This window comes from Amblyomma maculatum, chromosome 10 (assembly GCF_055883805.1).
Source record: "Amblyomma maculatum isolate TAMU_Amacu chromosome 10, ASM5588380v1, whole genome shotgun sequence".
Taxonomy (NCBI): domain Eukaryota; kingdom Metazoa; phylum Arthropoda; class Arachnida; order Ixodida; family Ixodidae; genus Amblyomma; species Amblyomma maculatum.
The window spans coordinates 128612920-128629122 of NC_139353.1; the positions used below are offsets into that span (position 1 = coordinate 128612920).

General features: G+C 45.2%; 1 protein-coding gene across 1 annotated transcript; it reads left to right on the forward strand.

Annotated features, from left to right (window-relative positions):
- Positions 1–1030: 1030 nt before the first annotated feature.
- On the forward strand, positions 1031–2726 carry LOC146177448 (uncharacterized). The gene has a single exon (XM_084581565.1). The coding sequence runs from the start codon at positions 1518–1520 to the stop codon at positions 2724–2726; it is 1209 nt and encodes a 402-aa protein (XP_084437691.1). The 5' UTR covers positions 1031–1517.
- The last annotated feature ends 13477 nt before the right edge of the window (positions 2727–16203 follow it).

The window sequence follows — 16203 nt, forward strand, 5'->3', positions numbered from 1 at the left end:
AGCGTCCTTCTCAGGTTGCAGGTTAGAAAGATAGCATTCGCCTCGCGCTCAATATGGATGAGGACACAGTTGCACAATAATATGCAAGATACATTCGCAATAGCTGGCCGCACAATTAACTAGCCTTGGTACGCTGGGCTGAAGAGCCGTTGAACGCTTAAATTGTCGCCAAATCGCGTTTTCACCTCTTGTTGTTAGTGTCCCCCTCTCTATTTCAGAATCTACTGACTGCCGTCAAGGTAGAATATCTTCCTACTCGCCGTGCGAACTCGATGGGTGCTTTGTAGACATTCAGAGTGATTAAAAATAATAATAACAATAATAATTGGGTTTGAAAAAAGGAAATGGCGTGGTAACTGGCTCACGTATTTCGGTGGACACGTAACCGCGACGTAAGGAAGGAATAAAGGAGGGAGCGAAAGAATAAAGGAAAAAAGAGGTGCCGTAGTGGAGGTCGCAGGAATAATTTCCACCACCTGGGGATCTTTAATGTCCACTGACATCGCCCACTACACGGGCGCCTTTTGCGGCGGCCGCCACGGTCGGGTTCGAACCCGTGTACTCCGGCTCGGTAGCTGAACGCCGTAACCCCTAAGCCTCCGCGTCTGGTTTTAGATTGACTGCCCTACGGGCACTTTGAGTGGTCAGGAAACTAGACGCAAAATGCATTACAATCTCGCTGGTAGCCTAGACCTCTCCTGTAGCCAAGGTGATGGATGCCAAGTTACACTCGATGTGTTTGCGTTTTGTCTGGAAGTATAGGTCGCCTCGCTTTTCGCTCCTCGTGCATCCGTAAGAAGGCGTATGGCGTGTTGCGGATCCGCTCGTACGTCTCAGCCACCCATTCAAGATATACACCGTTTTTTACATGGCAGATAGTAGCACTTGTTGCACCTTTCCCTTCTTGGAACGCTTAACTCTCCTATCTGTTATGGTGCTGATCCAGAATGACACAACGAAAACGCTTTTTTTTTTTCCTTATTACTTTAACCTTGGTAATCTTTTCGGCCCCGCAGGGGGCACCTGTTAAAGCAGGTGTTTGTGTGTTTTGTGCGACACCACGGACCCCAGCACCCACGCTTAGCCGTGCGTGGCATTGCCGTGTCTGGGGAAAAGGGGATCCTGGTGGTTAAGCCGATGCCGAGTGTTTGGACCCTTAAGGCCCCTCGGCGGAGGCAACACACCACTTTGGCCCACGCTTCCCACAGACGGCACCTCCGGGCTGACCCACCCGGGGGAAATCGGCAGTCGCCTTTTCCTGTCCTCCCCCTTATCTTTCACTTTCCTATCTCTTTTCTTGGCACTGTCCTGTCTCCTCCTCCTTTCTTGTTTTTTTCTTTTTTCCTGGCGGCGAGGGTTAACCTTGTGTGGAGTAGCTACCCTGAGTTACCCATATTCGGTTATAGTAGAGGTGTACAGCTGGCGTCGGCAGGGCTTGTTGCAAGTTTCCTGTCTCGCCCCCTTGTTGGGCTCCGTGGTGGGTGGCTGGCACAACTACCGAAAAAGCAAACCCTTTCATGGACTCTCTATCTTCAACGCATGATCGCCCTCCAAACAAAAGAGGGCGGACCGATGTAACAGGCCAGTTCGTGCAAAAACAAAAAGAAACCTTTCCGAAATACCACATTGTTCATAGTGAACAGTCAGAAATCCCAGCTAGAAAAATCTCTCCATTTACGGTATCAAAATGTCTCACAGGAAGCCTAGGCCCCGGTTACAAGGTAACCAAACTAACAAATGGTGACCTCTTGCTTGAAGTCAGGACCAAACATCAGTTCTCTAATCTGAAAAATATTGTGGCACTTGGGGACATACCCATCTCCATCACACCCCACCGATCTCTCAATACTGTCCGAGGTGTTATATCAGAAAGTGACTTTTTGTCCCTGACTGAGGAAGAAATGGCAGAAGGACTTGCTGACCAAAATGTCATAGGTGTCTACAGAATCAAGATCCGAAAAGATGACAAGGAAATCCCCACCAAACATCTTGTTTTGACTTTCAACAGCAGCACGCTCCCAGAATCAATTGAAGTGGGATACATAAAAGTAAATGTCAGGCCATATATACCAAATCCAAGAAGATGTTTCAAATGTCAGAGGTATGGTCATGGATCACAGAGCTGCCGCGGCCGTACCACATGTGCCAAATGTGCATCAAACGAACATAATGCAGACAACTGTGCTGCAGCACCGCACTGTGCAAACTGTGACGGGGAGCACCCCGCTTACTCAAGAGCTTGTCCAACTTGGAAAGATGAAAAGCAAATCATTACCATCAAAACAACTGAGAATATAACTTACAAAGAAGCACGAACCAAATACTTCCAGACAAAACGCACAGCATTCCAGTTCACAGCAAAGCCAAATCTCGCCGAAGTGGTGCGACGGGGCGAGGCACCACACCGGCCTTCAACACCTGCCCAGGCCACACAAAGTGAGCTTGAGGTAGGGCCTTCTGCGCCCCTGGTGGAAGTGGTTAGTACCACTCCACCCCAAAAACAGGCCACCCGTTCCTCAGGGGCGGTGACCCACAAGACCTCTGCCCTTGAGGCGGGGTCTAAAAACAATGAACACGCGCCTCCGGCACAACTGTCCGCCTCCTCTGAAGAGGTGATGGACACATCCAGCCAAGATGGCCATGTGCCTTCGTCGTCACACAGACGGCGAAGCTCCTTGGAACGATCCAAGAAAGACAGGGCCCGCATCACGGGCCCTGAAAAATAATAACTCTACTTCTAAACTCACAAAAGAATAAGATGGTGTTCCTAGTGCAATGGAACTGCAGGGGACTTTTAACCAACATAAACGACATATAAGATATCCTAACCACACTCTCACCTGTTGTGCTTTGCTTGCAAGAAACAAATCTAGGTCCCAAGCACACAAAAATATTAAAGAAATATCAAGTCTTCCGCCGAGACCGACAACAAGCCAGCAGACTTTCCGGTGGAGTGGCCATTATAGTGCAAAATGGTATTGCAGCCCGAGAACACCAATTAAACACCAGATTAGAAGCTGTGGCAGCCACATTACTTACATATAAAACCATTACTGTGTGTTGCGTGTATATTCAACCTCACCTAAAAATAACTCTCCATGATTTAGAACATCTTTTTAGCCAGCTTCCAGAGCCATACGTGGTAGTAGGCGATTTTAATGGGCACTCACCCATGTGGGGTAGTGAGAAAACTGACGCGCGAGGCCAAGTTATAGAGAACCGTATTCTTTGCAGTAACACATGTTTGTTAAACTCCGGAAAACCTACTTTCTGTTCTCCAAACACAGGAAAGATGAGCGTTTTAGATTTGTCCTTTTGCTCGCCCTCTATTTTTAACGATTTTAAATGGAATGTTTTAAATAATCCATATGGGAGTGATCACCTACCTGCACAAATCAGTTTATCATCTTCATCTTCAACATCTGTCATACCAACCAAACCACGACGTTGGAAACTTCATTTAGCAGACTGGGATTTTTTTAGAACAGAAGCAGACTTGGAAACAATTTTTTCAGAGGAGCATAGCGTAGATAAAATGAATAAACTCATCACAGATTGCATTATAAATGCCGCGCGCCTTGCCATTCCACAAACCTCAGCAATGGTACAACAAAACAGCAAAATCTGGTGGACACGGGAATGTAGGGAGGCAAAAAAACAACAAAATAAAGCCTGGGGTAAGTTTCGAAGATACCCAACGTATGAAAATTTGACAGCTTATAAAAAAGTTAAAGCTAAAGCTCGTTATATTCGTCGCAACGCCGAAAAACAATCATGGCAGAAATTCGTGACATCTATAAACAGTTCAACACCATCTAAAAGAATGTGGGAACAAGTCCACAAACTAGATGGCAGCTTCTCCTCATATACAATTCCGATTCTCACAGCACCTGGTATGCAAACGAGCATCGAAGAGCAGGCAAATATATTAGGGGAACATTTTCATAAGGTTTCAAATTCTACACACTACACAGAAACATTCCTAAAATATAAGAGCACAGCTGAAAAACAAAAGCTTCCAACAAGTGGCAGCACGAGCAAACCATACAATAGTTTAATTACACTGCAAGAATTAAAGAAAGTCCTAGCTAGAGGTAAACAAACTGCACCAGGTCCTGATCAAGTTCATTACGAGATGCTTGCTCATCTATCCGAAGCCTCTGTAGAGGCACTTCTGAAATTTTTTAACAAAATTTGGGTTCTAGGGAAATTGCCGGAAGCTTGGAAAAGGGCCATTATTGTACCATTCTTAAAACCAGGAAAACTGCCAACTTCTCCTAACAGTTATAGACCTATTGCTCTCACCAGTTGTCTAGCGAAATCTTTTGAAACTATTTTAAATACTAGATTAACCTTTGTTTTAGAATCTCATGAACTTATTGATATTCATCAGTGCGGTTTTAAGAAAGGGTGCTCAACAACTGACCACATAGTACGCCTTGAAAACACTGTCCGAGAGGCTTTTATACATAAACAGCATTGCCTCGCAGTTTTCTTCGATCTAGAGAAAGCCTATGATACAACGTGGAGGTACGGGATCCTGCGGGATTTAGCAGATCTAGGCATCCAAGGCCGAATGCTAAATGTTTTAAATAACTTTCTCTCACACCGTTTTTTCCAAGTCCGTCTCGGCGCCACCCTGTCTAGAAGCTTTGTTCAGGAAAACGGGGTGCCACAAGGGTGCATTCTAAGCACAACCCTGTTCGTTGTAAAAATGAATTCCATTTGCAGAGAAATCCCAAATTCTGTTATGTTTTCGCTCTATGTAGATGACCTTCAGATAGCCTGCACATCCTCAAACATACAAACATGTGAGAGGCAAATACAAATAACAATTAATAAACTAGCGAAATGGGCCGACAAAAATGGATTTCAGTTTTCCCCTCAGAAGACGGTGGCAGTTATGTTTTCGCTCAAGCGAGGCATTCAGAACAGCCCTGTCCTCCACTTAAATAAAAAAGAATTACCGGTGAAAACTGAACACAAATTTCTAGGCATTACGTTCGACAAAAAACTTACGTTTCTACCACACATAAATATACTGAAAAAGAAAGCTTCCAAATCTCTTAACATACTGAAAGTTCTTTCGCGGAAACGTTGGGGATCCGACAGGGCATGTCTTTTACATATATACCGCTCTGTTATACGCTCACGCTTAGACTATGGGAGCATAGTATATGGTTCAGCTAGACCTTCATACCTTAAAAAATTAGACCCGGTACATAACTTAGGCATTCGCCTTGCGTGCGGAGCGTACAGAACATCCCCAATAAATAGTCTTTATGTGGAAACGAACGAGCCTTCACTGAAAGACAGACGAAATGCACTCACATGCGCTTACGTTCTCAAAATAAGGACACGAAAAAAACACATCTGTTACCCGATTGTCACAACTTGCCCCTCCCGAACAATATTCACAAATAAGCCTCAGACAACAAGACCATTGATTATGCGATTTGAAGATATTTGCCGTGAGCTCCATATTCTGGACACCTTGCCTGATGTCGCTCAAGAAAATAGGCCCCTGGCCCCATGGTACAACTTTCCAACAGTCTGTGACCTCACACTTACACAGTTCAAAAAGAGCGAAACTCCTACAGAACATATATTACAAGAATATCACGCACTAAAAGAGAAATACAGCAAATGCACAGAGTTTTACACAGACGGATCAAAAACTGCCTCCTATGTGGGCTGCGCTGTAGTGGATCGGAACTCCGAAAAAATTATTCGACTTCCTCAATGTGCATCAATATTTGCAGCCGAGTGTTATGCTGTCCTGGTAGCTGTAGCAAAAATTGTGTACGAGGGCATCGAGAACAGTGTTATCTATACAGATTCACTGAGTGTGCTCACAGCTCTAAACTCCAGAAATGCAGTCATGCCATTACTCGGTAACATAATACACGATGTAATAAAGATCTCAACCCAAGGACATAACATAATATTCTGTTGGGTTCCAAGCCACATGGGCATTGAAGGAAATGAGAGAGCAGACGTGTGTGCTGCTCAAGCAGGCAGGAAAGAAATAGAGAAAGTAAACATACCTTATAGGGATTGCATAAAGTTAATTAAACGAAAACAAAAGGATATATGGCAGTCTATATGGAATAACCAAGAAAGTAATAAATTGCACCTCGTAAAGCCCAAAATAGAAGAATGGGAAACAAGCACTCATCAAGAACGCTTCATGGAGGTTACAGTATGCCGTCTGCGTATCGGGCACACACATCTCACACATAACTTTTTACTAATGAAACAAGATAAGCCTACGTGTGGAGAATGCGGAGAAGTGCTCACCGTCAACCACATCCTGATTACATGCCCGAAACTAGAGACACTACGGAGAAAGCATTTCACTATTTTTTATGATCGTGCCATCCCTTTCCATCCCAAATTACTTTTAGGAGAAAGAGCAATAAATAATAAACTTAACATGTGTTCTTAGTTTTTTAAAAGAAGCAGACGTTCTGAATAAACTGTAAACTTTAACGAACCTTTTTCCCCTTTTTAAATAAGCACAGATTTTAACCTTGCTCTTGGCGCATGATAGCCTGAGTTGCTTATGCGCCAAAAAACCCCAATACAATACAATACAATAATCTTTTCGGAAATGCGAGTCATCGGACATCCAACTTTCGCTTCGTCTCGCTTGCCGATTGGCGAACTTTAGTGCTACTGGCGCTGCCTAGCAATGCATGAAACAGTTGGCCTCCTTTTAAGGCTATGTTCTGACCACGTTTACTGGCTGATTGTAGGCATTGAAACAACCCGTTCTCGAGCTCCGACTTCAGTCGGCATCATGGCGCCGAAAGTGCCGCTAGAAGAACGACGGCGCATTGTGCGTTTTTTTCTAGAAGGTGTCTCCCAAAGGGAAATTTGCCGGCGCACTAATAGGTCAAGAGACTCCGTTAACAGGAAATTACAAGCCTATAAAAATGATGAAGGGAGGTTTGGTGACGCCCAACGCAGACCAAGGGCAACGACAGATTATGTGGACAGACTGATTGTCGCTGCGGTAGTTGCCGACCCGTTCCTCAGCGCAAAAGAACTAAAGGACGCTCTCAATGTTTCATGCAAGACAATACGGAGGAGATTGCAGGAAGCACGTCTGCAGAGCTGTGTGGCAGCACAAAAGCCGCACCTCACAGATAAACAGCGCAAAGAAAGGTTGGCCTTTGCACAAGCCGTCGAGCAGTGATCAGTGGAAGACTGGGGCGAAGTTGTCTTCTCAGATGAATCGACTTTCAGCACTCGCTGGGACCACCAGCGGCGTGTGAGGCGACCACTGAACTGCAGGTGAGCACGCTTAAGTATACTGCACAAAACGTGTGTTTATTTAAAAACGAGGCGTTTCCTGAAAAAACAAAAAGGTGCCTCTCTAAACAAACGCTAATTTCGAAGGTTAAATCTGCTGCCCTGTTCGCGGCTAAAATTGTAGACACGGTCACTCTTCTCAGCTAATTTTCAGCAAACTTCTAGCAGTGGCACCCTGAGAACTCTGCGAGTAGTTTTTCTATTTTATATCGGTTTTTGTAAGGTATATGTAATTAGTTTTTTACTGCGTACCTCCTTGGGCTAAATTTTTGCCTTCTTCAGTATGCCATGCCCAAATTATATGCATCTTTAATTAGAGAGACCTCAAACTCGGGTCAAGCTGCGTATTCGTCCATAAAGTACTAGCGCTCGCCTCCATACGATGTCGAAGCAAACTTATTTTTAATTTCTATTTTAATATTGTTCTTAAGTTTACTTTAAAAGACAAGGATTTGCTAGTATATGCCCACGCCGGCTGCACCCTGCATATCACTTGGAATATGGTAGGCGTCAGGGTATAAGTTCGGCCACCTAGGTTTCTATAACAAGGGCTGGTATTGTATATAGCAAGAACCAGAAATTATAAGTATCGTAGTAGAACCGTGGTAATTTTTTGTGAAGTAGCGGTAATTTCTTTTATTCATTCTATTTTTCGTTTTTTTTGTGTGTAATCATATGAGCATGCTTTTTTGGTAGTGGCAAAATACATTCCCTTCACTACGCCTTAGTAATAGTCAGTCCCTGCATGTGTCGTGTCTAGGTCGTTCCTCCTTGTCCTGTCGGGCGTTTTTTTTCTAATGATCGCGTATGCTATTTCCCTTCTTTGAGTGTAACATATATTGCTTACTGAGATAAAACATCCTTCTTCTTATTTCTCTACTTTTAGGTACCTCCCGGAGTACACCCAAAGCATTTTTTTGCAGTGGGAGGTGCACTGTAAACGTTTGGGGGGCGATCAGCAAGGATGGGCACGGCCCGCTTGTCCGCATCGAAGGGCCATTTACGTCAGAAGAATACTGCAACATTATCACTTGCCATCTCTTGCCATTCGTTCTCGACGGCCCTTTCCCTGATGGTGACTTTCAGCTCCAGCAGGACAGAAGTCCAGTCCACACCGCCCGTAAAGTGTCAGCACTCCTCGACAGCCAGGTAGTGCGCCAGCTAAACTGGCCCCCCAAAGGAGCTGACCTCAACCCAATAGAAAATGTATGGGGCCTAATCAAACAGCAACTCAGCACCCGCCGGGATATTCCCACCACGGCCGACTCCTTGTGGGATGCAGTGAAGGAAGAATGGGAGGTGTTACGTGAACGACCGGATGTGATTCCATCGCTCTACACCTCAATGCCATGGCGGATAGCGCAAGTTATCGCCTTGCAGGGACATTTCACCAGTCACTAGTTCAATAAAACACTTTGAATCCATATTATTTTAAATTCCTTCAAATTACTGCATATAGCAATCGTAGTCCAACCACATATTTTTCCTCCCGCAGGGGGCATCTGTTAAAGCAGATGTTTGCGTGTACTGTGCGACACCACGGACCCCGAGCACCCACGCTTAGCCGTGCGTGGCATCGCCGTGTCTGGGGAAAAGGGGATCCTGGTGGTTGAGCCGATGCCGAGTGTTTGGACCTTTAAGGCCCCTCGGCGGAGGCAACACACCACTTTGGCCCACGCTTCCCATAGACGGCACCTCCGGGCTGACCCACCCGGGGGGAACCGGCTGTCGCCTTTTCCTATCCTCCCCTCCATCTTTCACTTTCCTATCTTCTATCCTACAGCTCTCCTGTCTTCTTCTCTCTTCTTGGATTCTTCCTTCTTCCGGGCGGCTAGGGTTAACCGTGTGTGGTGTAACTATCCTGGGTTACCCATATTAGGTTATAGTTACTGTGTACAGCTGGCGAGGGTAGGACTTATTTAACTCCTGCCCCGTCCCCTTGTTGGGCTCGATGGTGGGTGGCTGGCACTGTGACCGAACAGCATACTTACTTTATGGCTTCTTCAAGACAAAATGATCGCCAAACAAAGAAAAGGCGGACCGAAGTAACCTCTCAATTCTTTAATGAAAAACTAGAAATATTCCACAAGTTCCACGTTATCCACAGTGAAAAACCAGAAAAGCCAGCCCGCATGGTGTCTCCCTTCATCGTGTCCAAGTCTCTCACACAAGCCCTGGGTCCAGGATACAAAGTATCCAAGCTGGGCAGTGGGGACCTCCTGCTTGAAGTCAAAGACAAAACTCAATATGACAACATTCCAAAGCTTGAGTCGTTTGGGGACATCCCAATTGTAGTGTCTATGCACACATCATTGAATACTGTCCGTGGCGTGATATCTGAGAGCGATTTCTTGAACCTCACAGAAGAAGAAATGCTTGAGGGGCTTAAAGAAAAGCATGTAACCAATGTCCACAGAATAAAAATAAGAAAAGATGACAAAGAAATACCCACTAAGCACCTTGTCCTAACTTTTGCCACCTCCACACTCCCCGAATCTATTGAAGTAGGATATATCAAAGTGACTGTGCGACATTATATCCCCAACCCCAGACGCTGTTTCAATTGTCAACGCTTCGGTCATGGCTCACAGAGCTGCCGTGGCCGTCCAAAATGTGCAAGATGTGCTGGAAATGACCACACCTCTGAAAACTGTGCAGCTGTGCCACGTTGCGCCAACTGCGATGGGGAGCACCCTGCCTACTCCAGATCATGCCAAACTTGGAAAAATGAAAAAGAAATCATAGCCATAAAAACAATAGAAAACATCAGCTTCAAAGAAGCGCGCGAAAAACCGAAAAAGAAAAACCCATTCGTTTTTACAGCAAAGGCAGACTACTCCAAGGTGGCGCGTGGGGGCGACACGCCACGCTTGAATCTGGCTCCTGTCCAGGCAATGCCTCAGATAGGACCACCCCCGCCCCAGGCAGGGACAGCGAAAGCTTCCTTGCCATCTGCAAAACAGGGCCTACCGGTCTCACAACCGCCAGCCCAAAAGGCTTCCCTTCAGAAGAAGCCTGAAACACAAGCACCCGCAGCTGACCAGCGGACGTCCAGCGCCTCCGAGGAAGCGATGGACACTAGTCTTAGTTCGCCGCCGCTTCTGCGCCGGCACAACTCCCTTAAAAAGAAAAAAAGGGACAAACCCCGAATAACGGGCCCTGAGAGACCCGAAACCTAAATTTTTAACTCTCAACAAAATCCCCCTAATATCGCGTTCCTCATTCATTGGAACTGTCGAGGCCTAATTAACAACTATAGTGATGTAAAAGATCTCTTAAACACGTTCTCTCCATTCGTCATCTGTTTACAAGAAACAAACCTAGGACCTGAATATAAAAACATCCTAAAAAATTATAAAGTCTTTCGGTGTGACCGGGAGCAGTCTGGTAGATTATCAGGAGGTGTCGCTATTGTTATCCAGAGTGGTGTTGCAACCAGACAAATCAAGCTCAAAACTAAATACGAAGCCGTAGCTGTTACCACTTTGCTTTTTAAAACGATAACGATATGCTGCTTATATCTTCAACCTCATTCACCAGTAAACCTCCATGACTTAGAGGAGCTTTTAGACCAGCTGCCAGAGCCTTATCTGGTAGTTGGTGATTTTAATGCCCATTCATCTTTTTGGGGCAGTGAATTAACAGATACTAGAGGCCGCATATTAGAAGATTTTATATTATGCAACAACATATGTTTGCTGAACACCGGAAAGCAAACATACTGCTCACCAAGGTCTGGAAAAATGAGCTGTTTAGATCTATCCCTCTGCTCGCCATCGATTTTTAATTATTTTAAATGGGACGTGATAGACAACCCGTATGGAAGTGATCATCTACCTGTTGTTATTGAGCTTTTATCTTCTCCATCAATCATCCCTTCTAAACCACGTCGCTGGAAGCTCCACCTAGCCGACTGGTCATTGTTCAAATCAGAAGCCAATTTAGAAAACATTTTTTCAGACAGCCTCAGTGTAGATGAATTAAATGAGCTTTTCACGACCCGTATCCTTGCTGCTGCTCACCTTGCTATCCCCCAGTCCTCGGGCAAAATACAACCAAATCATAAACTGTGGTACACACAGGAATGTAAGGAAGCAAAAAAACAACAAAATAAAGCCTGGGGTGTCTTTCGCAGGTACCCAACGCACGAGAACCTATTGAACTTTAAGAAAGCAAGAGCAAAAGCAAGATATATTCGTCGCAGCGCAGAGAAAACATCTTGGAAAAACTATGTTTCATCTATAAACAGTTCCATCACATCCAAAAGGGTATGGGAACAAGTTCGCAAACTAGATGGTACCTACTCCCCCTACACAGTCCCTCTCCTAACCCCTCCAGGTGTGCAAACTAGCTTGCAGGAGCAGGCAGATATACTCGGTGAGCATTTCTGCAGAGTGTCTAGCTCTAACCACTACACAGAATCATTCTTAAGATATAAAATCACAGCTGAAAAACAGAAACTCCCAACTAGCGGTGGCAGCAACGAACTGATTAACAGTTTAATCACATTACAAGAAATTCATAGAGTTCTATCTACTGGCAAAAAGACTGCCCCAGGCCCCGACGAGATACATTATGAAATGTTGTCCCACCTCTCTGAGCCATCTGTAGAAGCCCTTCTAAAGTTTTTCAACAAGATATGGGTAGTAGGACAGATACCGGAGGCGTGGAAAAAAGCTCTTGTTGTACCATTTTTGAAGCATGGCAAACCACCAACTTCGGCCAGCAGTTATAGGCCAATATCATTAACTAGCTGTCTAGCAAAATCATTTGAGAATATTCTTAATATTAGATTAATGTTTATCCTAGAATCCCAAGAGCTTCTCGATATTCATCAGTGTGGTTTTAAGAAGGCATGTTGTACAACTGACCATCTTGTCCGTCTGGAAAATACCGTCAGAGAAGCATTCATACACAGACAGCACTGTCTAGCGGTCTTCTTCGATCTTGAAAAGGCATACGACACAACATGGAGGTTCGGAATATTGCGTGACCTTGCAGACTTGGGCATCCGTGGGAGAATGCTAAACATCTTGCGTGATTTCCTCTCTAACCGCTCATTTAATGTTCGTCTAGGCACAACTATGTCAAAAACATTTATCCAAGAGAATGGCGTACCACAGGGATGTATTTTAAGTACTACATTGTTTGTTGTAAAAATGAATAGTATAAGTAAAGCAATCCCAGAGTCTGTTATGTATTCACTCTACGTTGATGATTTGCAAATTGCCTGTACATCATCCAACATATCATCCTGTGAGAGGCAAATACAGATAACATTGAATAAGTTAGCTACATGGGCAGACAGGAATGGGTTTAAATTCTCCCCTCAAAAAACAGTAGCTGTTCTTTTTTCACTGAAGAGAGCCCTGCAGACAGATCCAACTTTATACCTAAATGAAGCTGAACTGCCAGTAAAAAATAAACACAAATTTTTAGGTATAACTTTTGATAAAAAATTAACATTCCTGCCTCACATAACTAACCTTAAGAAGAAAGCTTCTAAGTCCCTCAACATACTCAAAGTTCTCTCAAAGAAGCACTGGGGATCCGATCGAACATGCCTTTTACACATTTACCGCTCTCTTGTACGCTCCAGTTTAGATTACGGTTGTATTGTGTATGGCTCCGCGAGGTCATCATATCTAAAGCGATTAGACCCAATACATAACCTCGGCTTACGTCTTTCTAGTGGTGCATACAGAACATCCCCCATTAAAAGCATCTATGTAGAAACAAATGAACCACCCCTTGCCGACAGGAGGAGCATGCTTACATGTGAATACATACTCAGGATAAGATCTTTACCAAAACATCTCTGTTTCCCCTTAGTTACAAAGTGCCCTTCCAGAACACAGTTCATAAACAAACCCCATGCTATCAGGCCTTTACTACTCCGCTTTGAAGAAATATGCAAAGATTTAGGAATACTGGATGCACTTCCAACTGTAGCCCAGAGACAGTATCCATTTCCGCCCTGGTACAGCCTTCCCTCTACATGTGACCTCACACTGACAGCCTTCCGAAAAAATCAAACAGCACACGAACACATATTACAGGAATACCAAGCACTACGAGAGAAGTATATGAACTTCACAGAATTTTTCACAGATGGATCAAAAACAGCAAATTATGTTGGATGTGCTGTCGTGCAAGGCAACAGAGAAAAAGTTGTAAGGCTACCTAACAGTGCCTCAATATTTACTGCAGAATGTTACGCTGTCTATGTAGCTGTAGATAAAATTATGCAACAGGACTGTGAAAAGAGCATAATCTATACCGATTCTTTAAGTGTGCTTACGGCATTACATTCCAAAAATGCAGTTGAGCCTATAGTAGGGAACATCATTCACGGCATAGAAAAAATCACAACACAAGGCCAAACCATAATCTTTTGCTGGGTTCCTAGCCATGTTGGGATAGATGGTAACGAAGTAGCCGACTCATGTGCTGCACAAGCTCGAACTAAGAAAATAAAGAAAATACCAATTCCCTACAAGGATTGTATTAAGTTAGTAAAAAGAAGCCTGATAGATAAATGGCAGAAAAAATGGAATAACGAAGAGCAAAATAAACTACACACAGTAAAACCCATAGTAGGAGAATGGAAATCATGTACACAGAACAAACGCTTCAGTGAGGTGATTTTGTGCCGTCTTCGAATCGGACATACACACTTGACACACAATTTCTTACTGAGAAAAGAGCAAGAACCATTATGCAAAGAATGTGGAGGTGAGCTCACCGTGAACCACATTTTGATCTCGTGCACAGAACTTGAACACTTAAGGAAAAAATATTTTACTCCATTCTATAATGAACGCATCCCATTCCACCCCTGTTTACTATTAGGAGACAACCCGCTTGTTGAAATTTCATCTGTTTTTAGTTTTCTTAAATAGTTAGGGATCCTAAATCAGCTGTAATTTTCTAAACTTTTCATTTTCACTCATAAAGAAGCTCTGCAACCTAGTGTTTGGCGCATGATGGCCATAGTAGCCTATGTGCCAAAAAACCAAACCCAACCCCCCAACATATTTTTCCCGTGTTTTTAAGACACGCCACTAGCGTTAAGGATGATCACCGAGCGCACATCACCTGAAACAATTGGACAACACGTGTTCGCGCTAGCGATGTCTCATGCACAAATTGATCGTTTGATACCCGACTCAGAAGTGAGTTTCGACCGCGAAGCTTGTTGCCTATATTACTGGAAAGCTTGTTCCGCTGAAAATCTGGCGTCGTCGCCGTGTGTCAGTCGGAAAGAATACTGGAAGTTTCAAGCAAAGGAGAAAAAAAATCATCTGGCATGAGGGGTCGATCCTGCTCCGTTTATGACTTTGGTGCTTATGACTTTAGTGGTGTTTATGACTTTTTAAGGTACTTTGAAGATGTGCAGTGGTGTTATAGTGATTACCAATTAAAGTTATTAAAGATAAAATGATCCGCGGAATAAAAAAGCTGGCGTTACGGGGCTTCATTGTACTGAAAAAAATCGTGCGCATGTCAGCGAGTAGCGTAATATATCGAAATGTGTAACCAGGATAGTGACTGGCAATTGGTGCTTTGTAATAAATAAACGAGAAAGAAATATAAAGGAGAAGGCGATATTGCATCTACTCTTAAGGCGAAGTGTAAGCCTCCTAAAATTTTTATCCCCCAGTCCACAACATTATGCGAATTTATTTTCTTCGTTGCTCATTGCTCGCTCCAAGTTAAAAGCGTCTTGCCTAACCATTCTACTGTAGGCAGGCAGCAGAGCACAACTGACGCTCTAAATGTGCTCTTTGCGACTTTTCAATCGCTTCTTTATTGCTTTATTATGGCCGAAAATTGGCGAACACAGGCGACGAGCGTTATCATAGGCGTATGCAAGCGCATGGGCAAGCGAGCGACAGGCGCCTGACAGCGCCGATGAGTCAGCAGCGTGCCGCTGCAGCAACGGCGCCTACCGGCGCACACCGACGACTAACGAGCGGCGGCTCCGAACGAGTAAATAGGCATGCTCGCAAATAAGGAAGGACGCGCATGCGCAGAGCGTCAGTCTCGTCACCAGGTACGTCACCGCGAGAGCGCGCGGCGATGCGCTCCCCGCTGCTCCGGCTGCTGTGCGTGGCGGTCCGGAGACTTTTGTCCCCGATAGTACATCATTGCAGCGTGTGCCGCGCAGCATAACCTCTGCTTGGATTGCCCCGTGCCCTTGGACGAGGAGGAAGCAGCTGGCTCTGACGACAACGGGCCGTCTCAACGTGCCAGCAACCCGCCGGGGTGGCGCAGTGGTTACGGCGCTCGACTACTGTTCCCAAGGACGCGGGATCGAACCCCGGCCTCGGCGGCCACTTTTCGATGGAGGCGAAAAGCAGAGTGCCCGTGTGCTGTGCGATGTCAGTGCACGTTAAAGAACCCCAGGTGGTCGAAATTTCCGGAGTCCTCCACTACGGCGTCTCTCATAGCCTGAGTCGCTTTGGGACGTTAAACCCCACAAACCAACCAACCAACGTGCCAGCTACTTGGTGGGCTCACGGTCGCGCCATACATACCCTCAAGGTAAAGCCGTCCGCACTCCTGTTTTTCGCCTGTTCGCGAGAACACCTCTTCAAAGGCTTGCACACCTGCGCACGGTACGTCAACAACTGCGGCGCCATGTGCAGCGTAGCAGCCGGCCATGATCACCTCCCGTAGGTGGCCAACTCGTCAACTTTGCCTCAGCCTCGTGTGTGTGCAAGCAAGCTTGGCGTGGCGAAGAAGCACACGACCACACCCGCTCCTGTCTCTGTCACCACACATGCTCTGTCTACTGGGCAAAGGCCCCCTGCTCTACGATGTTTGATGTGCCGTTGGACCAAGGCCATCAGCTACGTGGCGATAGCCTGGAGCTCTGTGTGG